This window comes from Etheostoma spectabile, chromosome 1, assembly GCF_008692095.1.
Source record: "Etheostoma spectabile isolate EspeVRDwgs_2016 chromosome 1, UIUC_Espe_1.0, whole genome shotgun sequence".
NCBI lineage: Eukaryota > Metazoa > Chordata > Actinopteri > Perciformes > Percidae > Etheostoma > Etheostoma spectabile.
In genome coordinates, this window is record NC_045733.1 from 8,447,554 (window position 1) to 8,469,604 (window position 22,051).

The following is a 22,051-nucleotide window of genomic DNA, read 5'->3' on the forward strand; positions in this document are numbered from 1 at the left end:
TGACACACTCTTTCCTCAGGTGGCAAACACAGACAAAAGGTAGATTACAGGTGAGGAGTGACTGACTGTTTCAAGCATCCCTTAACAAAAAAATGTCAAAAAAACATTCTCCTCCTCTGAGTAGATTTCTTTAACATACCTTGAACAGACAAGTCTAAAATTCAGAGGAAACAAACTAAATGGTATACAAAAGACTAAGCAGGGAGTAAAAAAAACAAAAACGTTAAGCTCTACCTGCTGAGGACAATGTAGCTGTAGGTGTGTGCGGCCTGTTGAAAATGGCTTTTTACAGGCATTGTTCAGTTACTGCTTTCATGTCATGGCAAATTCAGCTGCTTGGCTGACCATAGGCTCACCTTATTTGGTAGGTGGGGAGGCAGCTATACCAGCTCCTGTGTACTTGTGTTAAAAGCCTCACATACCATGTGGTAACTAAACAAATAAAACAGCTTGCTTGTTTAAATTTGAGAAATTGTGACATGCTACATTTATGACAGCTGTTTGTCAGTTAAAAAATGGGGTTTGGGTTAATTGATTATTGTATCTAATTATAGTTTGTATTATATATGATATATATATTATAATATATATACATTTATAATATGGGCTGGTATGGGCTAACTGCAAGAAAGGCTCTGTCTCATCTCTGTCCACTCTGTGGGCTGCACCAATTTATTTGCTTCACTTCAGTAAGAGCATAGTTGATTGCCACCTGCATAGACAGTGATCTCTTCCAAACACCAAATTAGAGGGAAATCAAAATAGATATTCATTGACTTTTTTACATATACATTGACCTAGTTGAGGCTGTTGGTTGAAAGTGTCAGGTGCTGAAATATTAATGAGCATCGCTCCCAGTTCCTGCCTGCTCCTCACAGCCAACTGGCAACATGGCATCAAGCTGAAAAGAGGAGGACAGCTTTTTTCTCTCCTTGATTGACTCATCGATTGAAGATATTTTTAAAGGGAATCCCTGGGAGTGTGTGCTCCTGGTACAAAGCAGCCCCATCCCGTGTCAGGGGACGGAGAGGGCTGCAAGTCTGCTTTAATTGGGCATAGACTTCAGAGTCTTCTTAACCCACACCGGGCACTGCCATGGCCTGTCATCTCTATCACCTCACACCAACATCAACAACGTCTGGTCCTCTAAACACGCACACACAACATATTCATTCGAGTACATGTACACACTCAACTATGCCCGCTCTTATCACGACCACCTTGGACAAGGATTAAATAACAATTTTAGCCTTAAGAATTACTGCTTTATCAAAATCACCATTTTTCACTTTCTTTAATAGTTTCTTTCCTCCACTACTTGCTGGGAGAGCCGAGCACTCTTTGTGGTCAACTGCTTATTTTGTTTTTTTGCTTTATGGAAAAAGCTTGCAATGGCAAAGACCTGAATCAGGGATAAAACAGAGACAGACTATATGATAGTAGTTCTAACCTTGTCAACTCTGCAGTTGTTGAGGCCCACTGAGCTGAGGGCGGACAGCTTTGCCTCCATGCCCTGCTGGTGATGTTGCAGCTGTTCCCTTTGGATCTGCTCCCTCATTTTCCGTGCCTCCTGGATGGCCTTCAACACTGTGTCCTGGTCCCCGAACAACGCGGTAGAGTTTAGGCTGGACAGAATATCTACACACACACACACACACACACACACACACACACACACACACACACACACACACACACACACAGCAGAGTTAGTCTGCGAGAACAACTACTGCCACAAAATAAAAACAACTTCACACAACATCTTGACAGTGGCATTTAGTTGTGTAATAGGAAGTATCAAAAACCTTGCAATGTGGTCTCCCTGGATGTCAGTGCATGCTTTAATTGTGTATTTGAACAGAGTAAATCTGTATGCATGTGTGGGATTTTGTTTGTGAAGTGAAGGTCTTACCCAGAGATGAGCCCCGGCCCAGGCCTCCTCCTAGTGGGCTGGGGATACCACCCTTGCCAAGGAGACTGTTAGGGCTGCTTTTACTGCCGAGGTACAGGTTTTGTGTCGGTGATGTGGGTGATTTGACCATATCCGTCGTCTTTGGCCGAGCAGACAGGTTGAGCGGCTGTGTTCCTTCCTCCTACGGCAGCATAGGAGTATGAGAGAAGACAGATGTGAGTAGATGCCCACTCCCCTCCATTTTTTCTGGCTAGCGATTCCCAGACACCACAGTTCTCCTCTGTTCCTGGTTAGTAAAAGGATATAGGATAGGATATCTTGACCCACCCCCACCCTGGTTCTTCTTCCTCTCCTCTCCTCTCCTTCCGAGCTGTGCCACTGCGATCTTCTTCACAGTTGCCCGGCGCCTTTGTTCACACTAATTAAAGCAGATTCTGTCTCTCTGTACGTCTTCATCTGTTCTCCCTCTCCTCCTCACTGCTCTCTGTGTCTGCACTCTGGTTCGAAGAATAAATAATGACCAGATAATGGTGGTGCCAATGATCAAAGACAGCTGTTCCATTCATCAGATGTCGACTTACATTATCTACTTCATTAACTTGTTTTCTAATTTAACTCCTCATTTGTGCATACTTGGTTTTATCATATGCTTTGATATGCCTATTTCTAAAGAGTTTGATGTGATTTTTATTGTGTAGCCCTGAGATTAGGATGCGTGCATTTGGTGCTATATTTGCTGGGCTGGTTGCAGCATTTTAGACCAGGTACTGATGTGACATGAAGACCATGACTTTTCAAGGTCTCACCTTCAGCAGCTTGTCTACTGGGACCAAACAGGTTGTCTGTTGGTCTGTAGGTACCTGCAGATAAACAATAGGATACCCAGGTATGGCCTTTCCGAGTTTGCTCCTTTGCTTAAATGGTTTAAAAACTTTCAAAAAAATGAGTTGGAAAAACGTGCACAAAATCAAAGTAAACTACATGGGTATCAACAATCTGTGCAAAGTCGCCAGTAGTTGTATTAAACTCATGCTGAAAAGGTAAAAAATATTTGAAATAAATAAAATGCTGAATGTCAAATTTAAATACATTACAAATATAATCAGAAGTAAATACATTTAAAATATCATCAATCCACAATTTGATATTTGATCACCTTAAATATTAAATTTAGGTTAAAACACAAAAAAAAACAAATGTTGAATGATTCTGAATAGAAACAACTCAAACATTCGCATCCTAGAAGAGAAATGTCCCTTTGCACAGTATAAATCGCCCTGTGTATACAGCAGTCTTTTAAATCAGATTAGGGCTCACGCTGTCGTTAACAGTCTTTTTCAAAGCCCAAGTGTCTCCTTGTCCAACATATGGCTCAAGCAAAGACAGCCTCAAGCCCTTGTTATTTCTGTGCCAATAACAGTTTGTCATGCAATGAAGCTGAAAGCAGACAAACAAAACTAAAGGCAATCTGATTCTATTGGACAGTGTATATGTTGGCTTTCCATTGATGTATAATTCATTTTATTCAATTTTGGCAATATTTTTAATATTTTGACTATAATTGGTGTAATATAAATATCAGTCTAGGTGGCATCCATCTAATCTGATGAATAGAGAATTGTGTATAGCTGATGAAATGACAGTGCTGCGTCAGTTTTATGGCAATCTTTCAATGGAAATCCCAAGAGGCAGGAGACCTAAAGGATTTTGTGTGTGTGTGTGTGTGTGTGTGTGTGTGTGAGAGAGAGAGAGAGAGAGAAGAGAAAGCCAGAGTGCCTTCCTACCCTTTCAAGACATGATTTATGGTCTTTCTCCATTGTGATATTACTACACTAAACTAGTCCAAATGGGCGTATGTTTCTGATTATGGCCTTAGTGAGTGGGGATGATGTACATGGCCCTTCCTCTGCATGGAGGTCTAGTGGCACTCTTCCATACAGCAGCAGAAAACACATCCTGCATTTAGTTTGTTTAAAAGGGAAACAAAGTCATCAATTGTTTTCCTTCACTTTTGTCAGCATTTGTATAGCACCAGCAGTAATGGTGTTATTCCATTTCTGTTATGAAAAAAAACAGAAAGGAAAAAAGTTTTCATTGAAAAAAAATAAAAATAAATTAGAAACCATGTGTTCCACAAAGTTACCCACTTGGAGCAGCAATAGCCATAGCAACCATGTCCACAGACTTCTGGTTAAGAGAGGGCCTTGTTAAAGCGCCACAGATTGATGGCCTGTTAGAGGCTGGGCTCAGCATCGGCCGGCTAAAACAGTGAAGTGGTGAACAGTGTAAATGCTTCTATTCAGACAACACCATTTGGCTAGGCTGGGTCAAGTACCACTCAAGGCCTGGGCTGGTGGGTGGGCAGGTTGGAGAAGTTTAGGGATATATACCTTGACGTGAGTGATGGGGCTGGAGGAACTCTTGTCATTCTTCAGCGAAGAGGGAGAAATGGGCCCACTAGTATTGAGGGACTGGGGGAGTGGAGGCATCTTGGCTCCAGGTGAGACCTGCATGCTGGCAAGCTGGGCGGCATACAGTTGCTGTAGGGAGGTGGAGAAACCGAAACGTTAACATCCAATTCCAGCAAACATTCAAAGTTTTATATTCTCTTTTCCTCTCCCCAGAATTCTCTTTGCCTCTCTGTCTGCCTTCATCTCCCCCTCTCTCTCTTTTACGTCTTTCCTCTCTTTCCATAAGGCTGGCAGAGAACCTCCATCAAAGGTCTTAACTGTATTTCAAAGGCTGAACCCAGAGAGAGACAGCAGTCTTAAAAACCACACAGAGATGGCTTTCATTCAAAATACTTGGAGCCCCTATTTTCCACTCATCACAGAAAAAGTTTGCAGACTGGATGCAAGTGTGTTCGCAAAGATCGCTCATTTCTCTAGATCTACACAGCTTCCTATTTTATTTTTATTTTTTTTTATATTAAGTTTCTGGCCTGGGATTTGTCTCCACACAGCCATGTATGACGGTCCCATATTCCACAATGTTAGAAACCCAACCTCAGTTGGACTGCCTTCACAGAATATGTTAAACACAGGCATTATTAAAGTTCAGAAACCTGCACAAAGAACACTGATGTAATCAACGTTATTTTCCTTGGCGTTAAATCAGTAAGATGTCCAACTGTTGGTGACATTACCACACAAGAGGAGGGGGTTTCAAATGACTGGCAAAGCACTCAAAAAACAGTTGGGCCAAAAGGGTTGAACCCTGAAAGCTCAATTTACATTTCCACCACTGGGTTGATTATGTGGCATATACTAGAAAGGGTGGTTTAAGATGTTGATATGAGGGTTTGGAAGACTGCTAATTGTCTGTTGGATCAGATTTTTTAATTCATCCTTTATCCTGGATACAGTTACAGTTTAATGTCTTGACATCCAGTTGTGTTCCCCTATATTATACCATTAAAACCTGAAAAAAATACCAGACTGATTTGATGACTATTTTTGTGCTTGTTTTTCTGTGCCTACAGTGCCCAGCACTCCCACACTGCTAAGACTTCTTTCAGCCCCAGGTCTGTATTGATTGGCCACCAGGTAAGTGATGAAATTGGCTTTTTTTTCTCCTGCTGAAAAATGGCAGATGTTGGTCAAATAGATCTACTGTCCATAAAAGAGTGTTACTCCATGTAGCCTTCGACCTCACGTCATCAGACAGATAGCACCTCTTAACTCCCCCACTAGCTTGCTATCCTCACACTAGGTAAACCTTGTGGTTTGTTGGGTTATTCAGTCAGATGACGTTGTCAGAAAAAAATCTAATTTATCTTCCTCTGGCCAATCAGCAAACCCGGTCTTATTTCCTGGTTCGACTGGTCACATACAGACTGCGTTTGTGTGAATTGGAGAAAGCTACACGGCCCAGCTGGCCTCACCTTTGACAGTGTAGATGCAGACGAAAGCCAAACAAAGCACTTTATGTCCATGCACATATCTCCAGTTATAAACACATATGTGCTCCTGTAAGAAACTTTATCACTGCCACATAAGCGGCAGTACAAAAGGTCCATTCTTCCAGGGGACATGGGGATAACAACAGCACATGGGCAGCGGAAATGACAGACTGATTATGTTCCTACAATGATAGCACTGCCCCCACCTCCCTCACAAACAGCCTTTTGTCTCCGACAGGAATGGACACAGGAGCAGACCCAACTCTATTTTCTTCTGATCCGAGCTAGACTTAGTTAATGTCAGTGGTAAAGGCACTCTGTGTGTCTGTGTGTGGGGTTGGGGCAGGGGGGTTAGAGAGAGAGAGAGAGAAAGAAAAACAGTGGCAGAGAGAGAGGGGAGTCTCCATTCACTGGCCTTCACTCCAGGCTAGTAGAGGAGCAGAAGCTGAGTCTGTTAGACAGATGTTTGCTAACAGGCCTGTCGACGAGCATGCCCCTGACCTTGAGTGGGAAGAACTTTATTGTCCCGGAAAAAGAGCATAATTAGACTTTGCCTCAAATTAGACGCAGTCAAAGTGCCCTTTTTCAGCACTGATTAGCAGGTCAGTGCCATGGGGTGAGAGGCAATCGTTAACAAGGAACACTCTGCCTCCAAGAGCCAAAGAACAATAAATACAATCAGGGGGGGAAGATGGACGAAAGGTGTATTTACCCACCATATACGGCTCAAGGACAGATATGAAATACCTAAGTGTTTAATGTGTGGAGTCTGGAGACTTTTGCCTTAGCATTACGGCCTGTCTCTGTGAAAAATAATGGATTACAAAATGATTGTACATAATTAAGTTAAAAACAACAACCTCACAAAAAACGTACAGGCCGTTGTTTATTTAAAAGGCATTGTGGTGTCAAAGGCTGAAGGATTATGCATCCTGCCAAGGCTGGTCTCCCTAAGCAGAAGACATCTGCCTGCCTGTTTCCCTCAGTTGACTCTCTCACTGATAACCAGTCTTCATATCTACTTGCCAGGTGGGGGCAGCACAAGGTTCATGTTATTTAGGGTCAAGATGAAAGTCAATGCTTGAACTCTGGGGTATTGGAGTAGGCAAAAGCCTGAGTGGAGCTTGGAACCCTTTGGTTTTCTTTTTTTCTCCTTTACGCTCTTAACACTAGTTGTTTTACTTTACTTTGATCGGAGAAACATAGAGATCTTCAAGGACACAAGTAATATTTCTATTCAGAAAAAGCCTTGGAGCCACACATTGGGACAGCAACCAAAAAATCTGGCAAATGAGAATGTTGTGCTTGTATATTATAGGTTTTCTCTTTTCTCGAAGGCCATTTTCCATGATTACAGTTTGTATATCTAGTATTACAATACAGGACGGGTATTTTTTCTTTTGTTTTTTGATTGTTTTTGTCTTTTTTCCTAAAAACTACTACTTCCTAACACAGAGACAACGCATATAAATTGGGAGAGACACAAACACAAAATCTATGAGCCTCCTTCTGACCCCGTCATTCCCTGATTCCCAGTAGAGCAGAGCAGATCTCAGCAAGCATGGATGCAAAGTGAGTGCAGCACGCCCAAGGTCAGCCTGTTAGCCTCTGGTAATTAAAAACAAGCCCTCTGGAGGCAGCACAGGTTAAACGGGGAGGTTCACTTTTCTGCCTGCGACATTGAACTGAGATTACACACTGCTGATGATGTTAGACATCTCAGAGGCATGATATGCAATTAAGATGGGCAGCCTCTGTTTGTTCAGTAAAACAAAGCTAATACTGTAGCTCAATATACAATATAATCATGAGAATTAGAGAAAAAGATTGATTTGCTCACAACTTGTATCAACACTTTTTTCCCTTCTCCAAACACTGGAGTGTAGGCCTTGTAGTATAAAGAGAGAGAGAAAACAGTGAAAAAAACAAATGTGCATCTTGTTTTTGAGTCACAGCATGGCATTATTGGCTGGAAATACGGTGGCAGATATTTGTGAGATTTCTTGCAGCCAGCAGTGACAGTGCATTGCACATTTCCAACTGCAGCCTGCAAGAATATGAAAAGAAAGTCAAACAAATTCCCTTAAAACCGAAAATCCTCTTACAGGAGGTGAGCATTGTCTGACGACTGCGTCACTCTTAATCACACTCTTGTTTCTTTGTGTGCCTGTTTGTCTGTCAATGTCTCCTTCACCTCTGCCTGGCCTGGGCGCTGGGCTGGATATGAGGGCATTAACTTTGCTTCAGTGCACCGCACCATTTAAAAGGCAGCACAGCGCCAGCCCCGTTTGCCACAAGGCTTGTACAGGCTCATTGCCCAGGGCGACCAGGCAGGCTGACCCAGGCTAGGCCCAGATGTCAGGAGTGGAGGAAGGCGTCCTGGTGCACTGTGCCGATGCTTTCCAGTATGGCCCAACATCTGTCTCATCTGCTGGCACCCAACCTGCTCTGCTCCACCCCCTCCTCTTGCCTTTCTCTATTTCTCTATCTACAGTATATATGTTAAAGTCCTTCTTTATCAGTTTCTCTCTCTCGCACATACACACACAAACACAACCCGTCTTCTGTAAGTGTGTGTGTGTGGGTTCTCCAGGCCCAGGGGCCCCAGAGCCAGCCCTCCCATTCAGTGCAGCTCACTGCATTATCCACTCTATCTGTCCATCTGTCCCCCTGTTCACCATTGCCTCTATCCAGCTGCTCACATAGCCGTCCTATTAGCCAGCTTCCACACACAGCTAGCATTGCTGCACTGCTCTGGGTTACCTTCAAAGACTGAGCTCCTCTGCTCACAAACACAGAAGCAGCTGCTCTCTACAGTATGTCTGTTCTCTCTTTTCTCCCCTCCTCCTCTCTCCCTTTCAAAGTCAAAAGTGCTTCACTTGTTAATGATGGAAGCCGTTTCTTCACATCTGTACTGCACAGACGTCTACATCCAAACAAAAGATAATGTGCGGTTTGCTGCTCTCCCACTTTCTTCCTGTTTGTCCCTGACTGTGTCACACTCTTTCTTATGACTCCAGTCGTCTAAGCCTCTGAGTACTCCTTCAGATGTGTCTATCTGCTTGAGATCTGGTCCGGGCTGTCGATGAGCATGTGGGCTGCTTTTTTATCTTTACAGTGGGAGCATGAGCTGAGGCTGGGCCCAGGTTTATCATGGGCCTATAGAGAGATGCTGGAGTAAATACGGTGGATGGTAATTGCCGCTTTAATTCTTAACTCAAGCAGCTCTACTTCCAGTGCTGAAAAGCATAGGGATGTAATGAGCTTGGACAATTCATGGAAAAAGACAACACACCGACAGAATGAGCAAAAAAACAGGATGGGAGTAATTCAGAGAGCAATATACAAAGTAAGATACTTAGAGCTGGTTCAAGATGTGGATGGGAAATTGGAAAAGCAAGACAGTGAGACAGCAAGAGATAGAAAATAGAGCTTTGACTGAGTGAAAGCAGAGGGTTTCTATTTATTTAGTCCTAACAGTGATACTGCATACAGAGAACCCAGATGTTCTGTTTTATCCAATAATGCTTTCTTTAATATAGCTTAAACCCTAAAGTCTGCTTCCAATGATAAAAAACAGGCCTTTCTCAAAGGTCCTCCTCCTGTTTACTGGTTCTGTAAAAAGGACGGGTGATATATATTAAGTTCATATTGGCCTTACGTAAATTGTTTTTCACTTGGCAACCAATGCAAGGTATAGTGTACAAACAACAAATTAAGTGCCATCCCAAATAGAAAATTCTTTTGTGGAATTAGGAAAATTCCCTTCTTGTCTCTTCACTCAATTGAATAAAGTAGGTGTCCGAACAGATTGGGGTACAATCTGAGCACAATTTCCTCTGTTAGGTGAGTGGTGTCACTTGTAATCAGGGAAGGACAGGCAGGGATGGCGCCATTGTTTCCTGCTGGTCCTGGACTCATCCCGGCTCTGTGTGGGCACTAATGAAGAGGGGCATGTCGCGCTGGGATAGTTTACCCGCCTCCTCTCCTGCGAGTTGAGGACGAGAGCCAATCTGTCAGGAAAACATTGAGTGAAATTGCCCTGTGGTACAGCAATGCCCGGTGACAGCCACTTGCAGACTGCCAGCCACCGGAGTGATGCTACCACCCCATATTGACAAGCAAATTACAGTCTCCAACACTCAAACGCATTCTGGAAGATTCATTTACATCCATCAGCTCTATGCCTTTGTTACCTTGTTGGGTTTTCTTCTCATATGAGAGAAAGGGCGGGGAATAGGGAGGGAGGATCCCAGAATGTTATGACAGAGGAGATTGTGAAGAGGCTACGTGGCTACATTAAGACTGACGGAGCGGCTAGCCTCTCTGACTGGATGGCTGATCACATTACCTCTGCAGCATTGTGGGAATTAATTCTTCCAATAAGATAATTTTTTAAGGTTCATATATTGCACAATCTAAACTGAGGAAATTGGTGAAAATTATACCTTGCCATGCAGCTGACAGGAAGAGATATTTTAATTGGGGGGGGGGGAGAGATTAGCCTTTTCAGCTCTGTGTGTGTGTGTGTGTGTGAGGAAGATGAAGAATAGGCTTGGAGGTGAAACTAGGAAAGTTCAGGACAGTTTAAAGGGTTAGTGCTGTGCTTGATGATGCATGCAGAATAAACTCAGTAGTACGATAAGTACTTAGCGGGGGTGGCTTCAATCATCTTATATTTTATTTTTGTTCCAAATAATCTTACCGGTGGCATTTAAATTACAAGTTGCATCAGTACAACACTGGACATAATGTGTTAATTTTGAAGTAGCTTTCCCATTTTGTTTTACTCCAGGAGCCCTAAGACATCTAGATCAGTTTCTCTTTATTATTGTGTTGTTTCTCTTCTTGTGATTTTGTCATTAATGACAAGGACATTTGTTTCTGCTTCCTTTGTACTCATAAGTCCTCTCTATCAAACACATACAGACACACACATACGTATTGGAGTATACTTTCCAATAGTTTAATTTTGAAGAAGAAGTGCTGGTGCTATTATTGCTTTAAAAGGGAGAAGACAAATCTAACTTAATTTCATGTCTGCCTTGATATCATGTTTTTAATCATAGGAGGCTCCCAGTGCTTTGTAGAGGAAGTGGTGGCAGTCACATGGTTTGTTGATCCCAGCTATGTAGAAAAGGGCATGTTTGACTTGCCTTGCTGTTTTAAGGAGAGCCTCTATGCAGGGTAAATAGCAGCCATCAGGCGGAATATGTGACAGGCTGACAGACTTCAATTAATGGAAAATGCACCTCTTTTTGTTTACTGTGTTCTGTAAAGGTCAGCCAAGTCATGGTCTTGGAGGCACTGTTTTTGCCCATTCCCAGGGTTAGATACATAATCAGAATTAATCACTCTAGACCCGTCTCCCCTCCTCACCCCAACCTTCAGATATATGACTGTCTCATCTGACCTCATACACAATTATAAATAGACTCTGCATGCATGTCTAAACTACCACTCTTTTCCAATGGACTTTTCCGTGATACACAACAACTAAGCGACCCATATACTCTCCAGAAACATATTCAGTTACGCACCCTCCATATTTCACTCTCACTGACACATGTCTTTAAACATAAGCAGACTCATTGAACACCTCACATATTTTCAATAGCTCTTCTCGTGGCTGCATAATGATGCACAGCTCTTCAGAGCCAGCTGCATGCATTGTTAGAACTTGCCAAGGCTCGTTAACACTGACAGTAGAAGCCTCAAAAGGACAAATGCCACATGTATCAGTGTGCAAAGAGTTTTCCCACCTCAGTCTTAAGCCATCTTGTTTGAGCTTGACATACTTCTTTCTGCTTTTGAGCATCGCATGTTGCAGCTTTCAATAATTTTCCCGTGTTGTTGACGAAGCAGCAGTGGCTACTTAACCATATGCAAGAATAGATGCTTTTTAATGCTTTGTTTCCTTCTTTGGTTTGCAAAGAACCAATTGATAATTTCAAATAATCTTACGCTCTACAAGTACTGAGAACTGCAAAGGAAACTGATAATTAGAGAAGAAACAAGCAACAGTGCAGCTGAATAAATATGGTTGTTATTCAGCTTCCTGTTGCTACTTGTGTTGTTTTTTTTAAATAAAAGTCAGTAAAAACAGTAGTATTTTTGATAGTAACAACTTAAATTATGGCATGAAGACACTTATCTGTATTAACCATTATGGCCTCAGGTTAAGCCCTGACCTGGGTTCAGCTTTTTTGCTGTGTGAGAAAAGTCCTGGAGGGGCTTGTAGGACTTGGAGCCTATCCCAACGTTTTATGTGACTCAAAACCCCTACTCAGCCTCACTTTGTATAACATGCCAAGAGTAAATATTACAATTACTCAGATGTTTTTGTCTATTTTTTCTTCTCATTTGTCTTCCTCACAGAGATAAAATAAATATTACAGCGGTTCTACTAGATAAAAGCAATAAGAAGGAGATTCTTTGCTTACACAGTCAATTGTCTTCTGATAAATTCACTGGCTGGTGATTAAGGCAACCAAAGTGATTCTCATTCCCTCTAATAACTATTATCTTCCTAACTCCTCTGTCTGGCAGAGCTAGTGGGGATAAATCCTCTATAAAACAGGATAAATTACATATGTAAGGTGATAAGCGTGTGTGAGCTGGGGGGCTCCAGGATTATTTAGTGTGCAGCTCATTACTTAGCGTACAGCTGCTTAGCCATCCTTTTTACCCGGGGCTTGGCGGGCGTCCCTAGCATTCTTTGTCATAGTACTATACATACCTGAAGCTGGAGGGGGCTGAGTCCTGACGCTGCTGCAGCTGCCATTGTGGATGGAATGAACTGCACCGGGTAGTTATCACCTGTCAGAGAGGGAGAGAGAGACAACAATGCATACAGGTTCAGACAATGAGCCGGCCCACAGCGACCAGGCAAGTGCCAACACGGATCCTGGGCCCTTCACTACTTTGCCACAGCGATGTGGCACATTGCAATGAGCCCTCGGCTTCAAGCCCAAACATCTGCATTAACAAAAGGGTGAGCTGGTTTGACTGGAGCAGGATTACTTAAAAACATTCCACACCATTCCCTCCTTCCTCCACCTGCACAGTACTCCTCCTATAACTATTACATAGTTTAACAAGTTGGAAGTTCTTGTAGTGTGTGTGTGTGTATGTGTGTGTTTGTTTGTGTTCACAATAAATGTTAAATCTCTCCTCCGGTATTCATTTAGCAATTATGTAAAAGAACCAGCATGTTCTCTCAGGCCCTTCATACAGCTGTAGACTTGTCTGGCTATTGTTCAACATTACATTGTTTGTTTCTGAGTGATAGCTTTGGCAGCACAGTGAAAGCATTTGAATGTGAACTGGTTCTAACAAGTGTGTAGTCACAATAACAAGGTTAAAAAAAACACACATTCTTATCTCGCTATATCACTGTGATCAAGAAAGGAAGAACGGGTGTTCTAACAGCAGCACAATTCATTACTATTCACTACCATTGGCCCGCCATCAGCACGTTTGTCAGACAGGGATATAAAAACGGCTGCTGTATGAGTGATATCCATGGGGGTGTATAACTGAGTACCAAACGCTTTCACACACTCAACCTAGTGTGTTGAGACGGACAGAACAGCCCCAGTGAGACAGGGCAGCGCAGCGTTAATAGGGGGGAGGTTGGTTTGAAGCATGTGTCTGGAAGAGGGGAGGTGGGGTGCACAGTGGGAATGGGGAGGGGTAGTTGGCCTTTCACTCAGACCCCACTTCTGCCTATCACTTCTTCTCACAAACATATGGAGCCATTAAGCCACAGACAAGGTAAATGTATATACCTTCTCTTTCACTTTGCCCTCCGCCGCTCGCTTCACTTTGCAATCTTGTACAGCACAGCACAATGTGATACAAGCCATGGAAATTCAATCCCCATTTAGTAGAAAATAAAATCACACAGCAGAAGTGGTTTCAAATAGTGCATGGTTGGATGTGCTAGTGTGCACTGTGGTTATTTCGCCACCTCTTTTTTTTTGGTATTGCTTGCGCTCTCTCTCTCTCTCTCTCTCTCTCTCTCTGTGCTGTGTGACGTAGGATTGGGAATAATAAATGGCTGGATGTCTTAAGATGTCATGTGAAACCTGGGGAGGGTCATGTGCTAAGTGAGCACACCACCACTGCTGGGGGGTCTCGGGCTCCAATGTCTGGGTCTTGGGTGCACACAGCCGAGTTACCAGACTCCAGTTGAATGGGCGCTGTGCCATTTTAACGTCACTGGTAAAAGGGAGTCACATTTAAAACTGTGTTTTTTTATTTATTTAACTGGCCATGGCTGATCCCATGCCCAGAGCCTGGGCTCTGGGTGGTAAGGGTGGGGCTGGGGTGATGCATGGTCACAACAGGCTATATTTCCCTGCTCATGCCGAGCCATGAAATATAAGTAATAGATCTGCTGAGGGTTGACAGACGTAGCAGAGACCTTTCTTAGACCAGATCAAATGATGATGAATGGAGTAAATGACGACAACCCTCAAACTTTTCTCTGGCTTTAAAATTGTATTGAAGTACCAAAGCTGTTCGCAGAGAAACAGGCTTACATGATAATAAAAATACATGTACATCATTTTATATTGTTGAGTTTGTATACTTACGTATCTTATGAGGCCATAGAGTAAAAAATAAAAAACTTAAATTACCAAACTTGATTAAATTTTTTTAAGGTACATTAAATCAAGAAAAAAGACAACTACAATTTGGGAAAAATACAAGATTTAAAATAAAACAGCGGAAATTTCAGCAGGATGTGTATGACAAAGACTGGCAGTGGAACCCAAAGACTACGGGGTCATTCTGCAGGTCCATTAGAGGCACATCAGGCTGAATGCTGCCACGTCTGTGTACACTGTGCAAACAGACAAGGACGTCTATTTGTTTAAAAGATGAGTTGATGTTTCTATGACTGTGCTTGTCTACCATGCAATACCAGGCCATTGAGCACAGCCAGTGGATGGGGTGATGACTTGCCACTACGGTGCCAGAATGACTCTGTTGCCATGTGAGCACCACAGGGCTAGGGGTCATAAGCAGTGGTCCCTGGGAGCTTTCTTATAATGATAACATCAGATTAGTGTGTCTTAGTCTTGGAAGTGAATGCTTGGCCACTCACTTCATGGAGAAAGGACACGGCAGCATCCTGTATACCCTGCAGGTGGTGGTGATAACATTGTACTCTCTGGATATATTGTGTTGGAAGGGGAGAAATAATAGAGGTTTTGAAATACCTCTCATGGCTACACAAGTCATTTTCAGACCCCCTTTGCTTTTTCTTCATGAACTCATGAATTATGCAGGAACTATATACACGGCGACCCCTGACCATGATTCTATAATAGCGCCTGTTATTTGAACTAAAACATTTTCCGTGTCAAACCTATTGCAGAAAGCACACTGGTAAAAGACTTCCCCTCAGGCACTTTGTTTAAGCTGTCATGGCTCCATAGTTCCAAAATAGCTGACTTTCTTTTTCATCCTGTGGTTTTATAGTTAATTCATTAACTGCACTACCACACCTTTTAATGTCTTTTGCTGCTGCAAACATGCTGACTGCCCAATGCTTCTTTTTCTGTTTTCAGTCATCTTCCTTGTACTGGTACTATTTTATAACAGACAAGAGGACTTTCCATTTTCAAGCTGACTCATAAATCCTTTTCTCTTAAACAATGAGGTTTTCATCAACACAACACTGTCTCCTATTTGTATTTTAGGAGTGAAAATAGAAAAAAATGTTTTTAAATGTACAAATTCAGTTTAATTTGATTAAATAACTTATAGACACCTCTAAGAAGGCCTAGGCTCCGGGACAGAGCAAGCCATGCTAGGGGTAAAGCTCAGACTAAGAATAAAGGAGCAATTTAGACCGTGGATATTTTGTTATATATTTAACATAAGTAGAGTAGCATGTGTGATGTGGTGGCACATCTTCAATTTTCACAAGGATATAATGGTGTACGAGGTTACTGCTTTGGCAGGGTATCAGTCAACATGTTGCAGCAATCTTTTCCTTGTTTTGAAGGCTTCTCTTTTACTCAATTAAAGAGACAAAGGGAGAGAAAGAGGCATGCTGTTACAGGCAATAAAAACAGTTATACATGCACACAAAACCTGTTCCTTACACCATCCACATGCTATCAACCTTATTACTCTCTTTTAAATGCTTAATTTCACTGTCAAAAGACATACTTGTGTGAAATTGTAAGAGGCCAGTTGCTTTTTATGCACATAACTATAGGAAGGTGTTTCATGCAGGGTTCATCTCTTGAGTTATTGGATCTCTAACAGTGGAAATATGAAAAACGATTACATAAATAAAACGGGTTTCATGCTATTATTTAGGTAACTTAGTAACCTTCCTATTTAGTAAGAAATTGTAAACACTGATGATGGCTTTTAGCTGAAACACTTTTGTGTTTTGCCCACATTAAATAAGAAGATACGTCATCTGTGAGTGACGTAGTTTTTACAGTTTTTTTTCTTTGATCCTGTAACTGCTGTGGACTCGATACACTGTCCAAGATTTGGTGCCTTGCTGGACACTTTTCATTATATCTTTCATAATTTAAACAATGCTCGGCTGGAAGTTTTTTATTCTTTGATTTTCTTTTACTGCTGGTGGCGCACTTGCTGCTCATGATAGTCCTGAAGCAATAGTGCTGTTATGAATTGATATGTTCCATGTGCAATTTCTGTCTGATGTAGGCTATTTGATCGTTGTCATGTAGTATGTAATTGCCTTTTGTCTATATTGTTGTGTACAAACTTTTTAGACTAAGCTTTGTTGGTTGAGCATGTTGTAGACAGTATTGCTATTACCGTTGTAATGCAGTATATGGTGGAAGGTAAAATTGTTGCTGTTTGTTCTTTTTGCTAATTCTACGTCTTTTTGAAAATGACCCACTCACTTTTGTACTGCCCTGCCCAAAATACTATTTCTGTCTACGCCACTGGGGGGAAGGGCAAAATGAAGACTTATTTTGCAAGCATACCTGGCTTATAAGACATTCCTGGAGGGAAGAGAAATCCTTGTTGGGCGGCTGCCGCTGCTGCCAGAGTGCGTTGGTCGTGTGGAAAAATGGGGATCATGAGCGGAGGCATGTGACCCTGGACCTGCTGAACAGATAGGGAGCAGAGATCAGAGAGAGGCCTAAGCACAGGCATGGTATACAGAAACACAGAGCCCACTCAGGGGGGAGGCCAGATCACAGTTCTTGCTAACATGTGCTGACAGGGGGCTCTGCGGCACTGACGGCTCTCGTGTGCTCACACAATACCTGGCTGAGCTACGCCTGCTCTTAATCCAAACCAATATTTCACCTCGGTACATCAAAGGCCCCCATATACGTACATTGTTCCAGTATGAGTTAGAGAAAGTGACATACAGGACAGAGAGCAGAGAGGGTTAGTAGGTCCGTACGACTTCTGTAGAAAAGCACTGTACATGCTGAAAGAAGCATTCACGGACACCCTTGCTGCTCAGTAGAAACATGTTAGCAAGAGAACTGTTAAGTGTATTACACAGAAGACCCTCACCTCAAAGCAAGATCAACAACTCACATTATCTTGGATGATTATTTATTCAGATGATAAAAGCCTTAAGACAATCCAGACATTTACTACTAACTGTTTCCAGCAGAGGAAAAATAGCAGGCATTAGAGAAGGGCTTGTCGCTTGCAGTATTTCATTTTAATGTCATTCTCCTGACTATCTGTTCCACTCATATATTAACCTTCACCAAGTAGTCTGTTGCTGAATCGCCTACTGGGAATATCAACCCAAACTCCCCGCATGTGTGTGTGTCAAGGGTGTGTGAGTAGCTTATGTCTCAAAAAGTGGTATGTGTGGGGGTTTTCCACACATGTTGCTAGGTCCAATCTTACTGTCATTCTCTGCTTCCTGAAACTCTATGATGGGGAGCAGCCCGGCTACCATGGACCTGCAAGAGTTAATCTAACACTGAGCCAGGCCACCTCAGGGGAACCTGCCTGGAAAATGGGTTAATAAAGGTCATCCCCCAAAATAAACACTTTACAGAATGTTTCTCCATTCATCCCTCCTTAAAATCAACTTGCAATAAAACGGGTCTGGGTGCAATTACTGCTGCTGCATTGAGGCATGAAATCAACCTGCTCTGAGCAATGACTTTCCCCCCCCATGTTCTGGCTGAGATCTGCTATGATCTCCAGTTTTTCAGCCCGTGCTGCTCCCCCTATAGACCCTTCACCGGTGTAGTCGCACCCAGTTTCTCTCACAGCTAGCACGCTAAACCTACTTAAAACTACTTTATTGATCTGTTCAGAGGTGCAGAGCTAGACTGAAAACTAAATAAATAGAACCATTTTATGCCTACTGAGCTTTTACAGAAGTGCAAGTGCAGAAAGTGCATTATAGAAGAATAGATAAGTATGTCATTCTTCCAAAAGTAATTCTGTAAAATGTGCTGTTGCTGAAGAAAAATAAATGGCCAAGGAGACTGCGACAAATGACCTTAAATAAAACATTGCTTTATAGGGATTTGTGTTCCAAGTTTCCAGGCTGGATGAATGGATGAAAGATGAATCTTGGCTTTGCATGTATGGAACATATGGAAAAACACAATAATTAATGTCACAACATGAGGTAGGGCCAGTGACAGGCGGGTGGACACTGGGGAACACAGCTTTTCTCTGTCTGTGTATTTGGACTGGAAAACCAGATGGAGTCTGTTGCTGAATGTGCGGTAGTCACAGGGCAGAAAAGGGCTCCCTCAAGTCCACATCCCTCCAAGTATGTTACAAGTGTGTTGTATGGCAGTTTATACACTTTCATGAATTAACTAACATTCCTCAGCAGTAAAAAAAAAAAAGTTACTCTTTTTTTTTCTAAACAAAATTATTGACCGACAGATATTTTTCCAAACACTCTCCTGAGTGAAAACTTTTTTTGTGAGACTGCTGTACATGTGCAACCATACAGTGTGTTGGTCTAATGTAATAAAGACAATCGTAACACAATTCTGATCCTTTTTTTTTTTAAATCATACCAACAAAACAAACTGATCCACAACCAGCTGCTTCACGAGAGGAAACAATATTTTGTTTCATTCACCCAATCGCATAATTTATTGGATTTTAATTATTTTGGAAAAATCAAAATGTGACTGCATTAATTTATATAGAACTGAATCAGATGTGTACAGATTATACACAGTATAGAGACAGCCAGCAAAAGGCATCAGATACTTGGATGAATTTTTCTCCAGCAGTAAATGTAAATGATATCATTTCATTTAGGATATCAGCTTTTATTACTGTTATTATTTTAAAATATGGAGCAGAATATACAAGATTCACCGAGGCAAGACAGAGTGTGAATGTGCGTTGAAGGGGAAATAAATGCATTGAGTTTGAATAGCTGTGATTTTCAGTAATGAGCTCCACGCATTAAAGTTTAATTTACGGCAACTAATGTCAGAGAAAGGCAAATCAAATTCTGAGGAGCTGCAAGGTGGCAACAAATAGTGTAGGTTAGTTGAGCTGTCAATTAACAGCTGGCACAGGCTGAGCAGATTTAACATTTTCACATTTTTTTACTGTTAAAGTAAAAAAAGAAAAAAAGTATATTTTAAAAAGAGACAGAAAGAAATTGTGTAGCTTTCCCTCTCCCTCTGTTACTAGAACCCCCCCCCCCCTTTGAGAGTTGCCCTCAAGTTCATCTATGTGTGGGCTGAGTGCCCAGGATATTTCTATTGCCAATATGATCTTGAGGAGTCTGAGAAGGAAGTGGAGCAGATGTGAGCGGGGCACTTGGGCAACGTCCTCCCTTCTCCTCGTAAATACAGCGGCATTGTTGTGCTGGCACTGCTCTTCCTTTGTTTTAGCACTGCTAAGTACTGGATAATGTCATTTCACACCATCTGCCCCCAGGCTTCATTAAAGATACATGAATGGGCTATCTTATGAGGAACAGGTGCTATTGTTTGTCCCTTAAGACCCAGCACTAAGGACCTGACTCAGAATACTTGAAGCGGAGCATCTGTAGTGATCAGTCAGACAGACTTGGCTGAGGCCCCCGTCTCTGCCAGCAAGCACTCCAACAGAGGTTTCTGGGGGAACTCAGCCGCCTTGCAACATGTATCATCAATTCAGATGACCTGATGAAGTCTGTATCAGGCCAGCACGCAATCTGTTTCCCTCTGAAGGAGATGCTGGTGTTTGATAAATAGAACCAACTTGCAGTTCTACTGCGAGTAGGATGCAAAAAATCTCATTATGGAAGAGCTAATTCAGTTTATTTTAGTCTTTTTTTTAACAAGAACAATTACAAGATCATTTACTTATTATTTTAATATATAGTTCAGTCCCACCTTTGTTCTATTGTAGTTCTTTTGCCAGATATGAACTCTTTTAGTTTTGTGTTATTGTGTTATTGATTTTATTTAACTAATTGTTTATTTCAGAAAATAAAACTTAAAGTGTTAAAATAACCAAGTTCAAGAAAGAACTTGCAGTAGCTTAGCTGACTGTACAAGGGTTCACAACAGCAATCCATCCTTGGGTTAGACTGCAGAGGAAAATACAATAAAGAGTCAGACAGCTCAGACCAGACTCTCATCTCGGATGTGTAAACACACAAGGTGTAAAAGACGGGGTAGACCTTAAAGAGCTCCCTTTATTTCTACTTAAAACATATGCAGTTTGCACACACACACACACACACACACATATTCAGCTTCAATACTGCATTAACCCATTAAATGATGTGCTTTTGCTACAACTAGATTTATTTATTCCTATAAGGCGTACTCATGGTGAAATGCAAATAGCATATTTTATCAAATTGGACTTTATGATTATTTTTTGGCAAGCTGTGTGATTAAAAAAACATTCTGCAACATTTCTACAGACCTGTATGAAGCTCATGTATTGCTGTAAAGTATTTGTGCCAATGAAAAAAGTGAAGGGTAGTGTTTTTAAAAATGTGGAAGCATCCACCTACAACCCACGAACAAGCAGCTCCAAAACACTGAGTGCTAATGGAGATGTACAGAGCATTACAGCACTGACTCTGGCCCCTGTCAACACCCATGTTCCTCACTGTCTGTTATAGCTTCTACAAAGCACCCAGGAGGCCTGAAAACCCCCTGCTGGCTTTCCCTCTGAACCCCCTTACACTTCCATGCACTGATCCACACTCAAGTTTGCTCCTCGCTATGCACCACAATGTGCTATGCGAAGGGAACTGGGAGAGTTTTTGTTTTTACTGCCAGAAGCAGTCAGTATTAACCAGATTAAAAGACAAAAAAGGGCAAAAAAATAAGACAAACCCTACCTCATTCTCACCGTTTCATGGTTATTAGCTTGAAAGGACCTGTGAGATCCTGGGTCTAACATCCTGATTAATTGCTACTTGACACCTTTTAACACACCTCTCACACATATGCTTATCTTGGATATAATCTGCATCCATTTGCCTCGATTAGACTTGTTAAAAGTAAAACCCCTTCAAATATTTTATGAAAATACTGACAACAATACAACCCCAAGCAGCCAAAAATTCTGAGGAGCTTGTGGTGATGATGTTCTTAATTCTGTACAATCATTTAGATTATAATAAGCCCCTTTCCCATTAAGAAAAGATCACAATCACCAGTAATCATTTAGAAGAGGACTCGCGTTTCACTGACATCTCATTTTAATAAAATTATTTCCGCACTTTAGTAGCTGTCAGATCCGCAGCTCTCGCTAACCTTCTCTTTCACATTTTCTATAGGAGGGATTCTGTAATTTCACCCACGGAGGATAGACTCCAGCTGTTGCTGTAAGAACTGATAGTTCACACTTTGTCCCCCCCACACACACTGCTCTCTGCTGAGCTGCACACCGAGCGCTCTCCGAGTAGAAATCGCCTTTTGTGATCCATTTGAAGGGAAAGTGATCTTGAGGAAGCTGGTAAGTCTGGCTACATCCCAACAGCAGCACACACAGTAAAACTGACACTAGACAGCAGGATATGTTTAACACCCGCCACTGTGTACACAGCCCGCTGGGTGTACACTGTACTGGAGCCTAACCAGGAGGAAAATCACTCAGTGGAAGCACTTCTGGGCTCTTGAATACTCTGTGTTGCTTCAGGATTTTTCCCCCATGAAACAATGAACGGTTTTTAAGCACATATTACTCCTTTACTACAGGTCACTTATCAGCCGGTTATACTATTGCTGTACACTGACCATGGCAGGCACACAAATTGATCA

The 22,051-nt window shown here is 42.0% G+C and overlaps 1 protein-coding gene across 7 annotated transcripts in view; it reads right to left on the bottom strand.

The window, feature by feature from the left end:
- Positions 1-22,051, bottom strand: part of sox6 (SRY-box transcription factor 6) — a 132,938-nt gene that overhangs the window by 22,991 nt on the left and 87,896 nt on the right. For 6 of the 7 annotated variants that reach the window (XM_032522879.1, XM_032522897.1, XM_032522851.1 and 3 more), the window contains 5 exons: positions 16,805-16,928; positions 12,553-12,632; positions 4,303-4,452; positions 1,913-2,093; positions 1,451-1,638 (listed from right to left, as the gene is read on the bottom strand). In XM_032522879.1, the coding sequence (XP_032378770.1) occupies positions 1,451-1,638; positions 1,913-2,093; positions 4,303-4,452; positions 12,553-12,632; positions 16,805-16,928 (723 nt within the window). The remainder of the gene's footprint in view (positions 1-1,450; positions 1,639-1,912; positions 2,094-4,302; positions 4,453-12,552; positions 12,633-16,804; positions 16,929-22,051) is intronic. The other variant, XM_032522889.1, reaches the window with a different exon arrangement.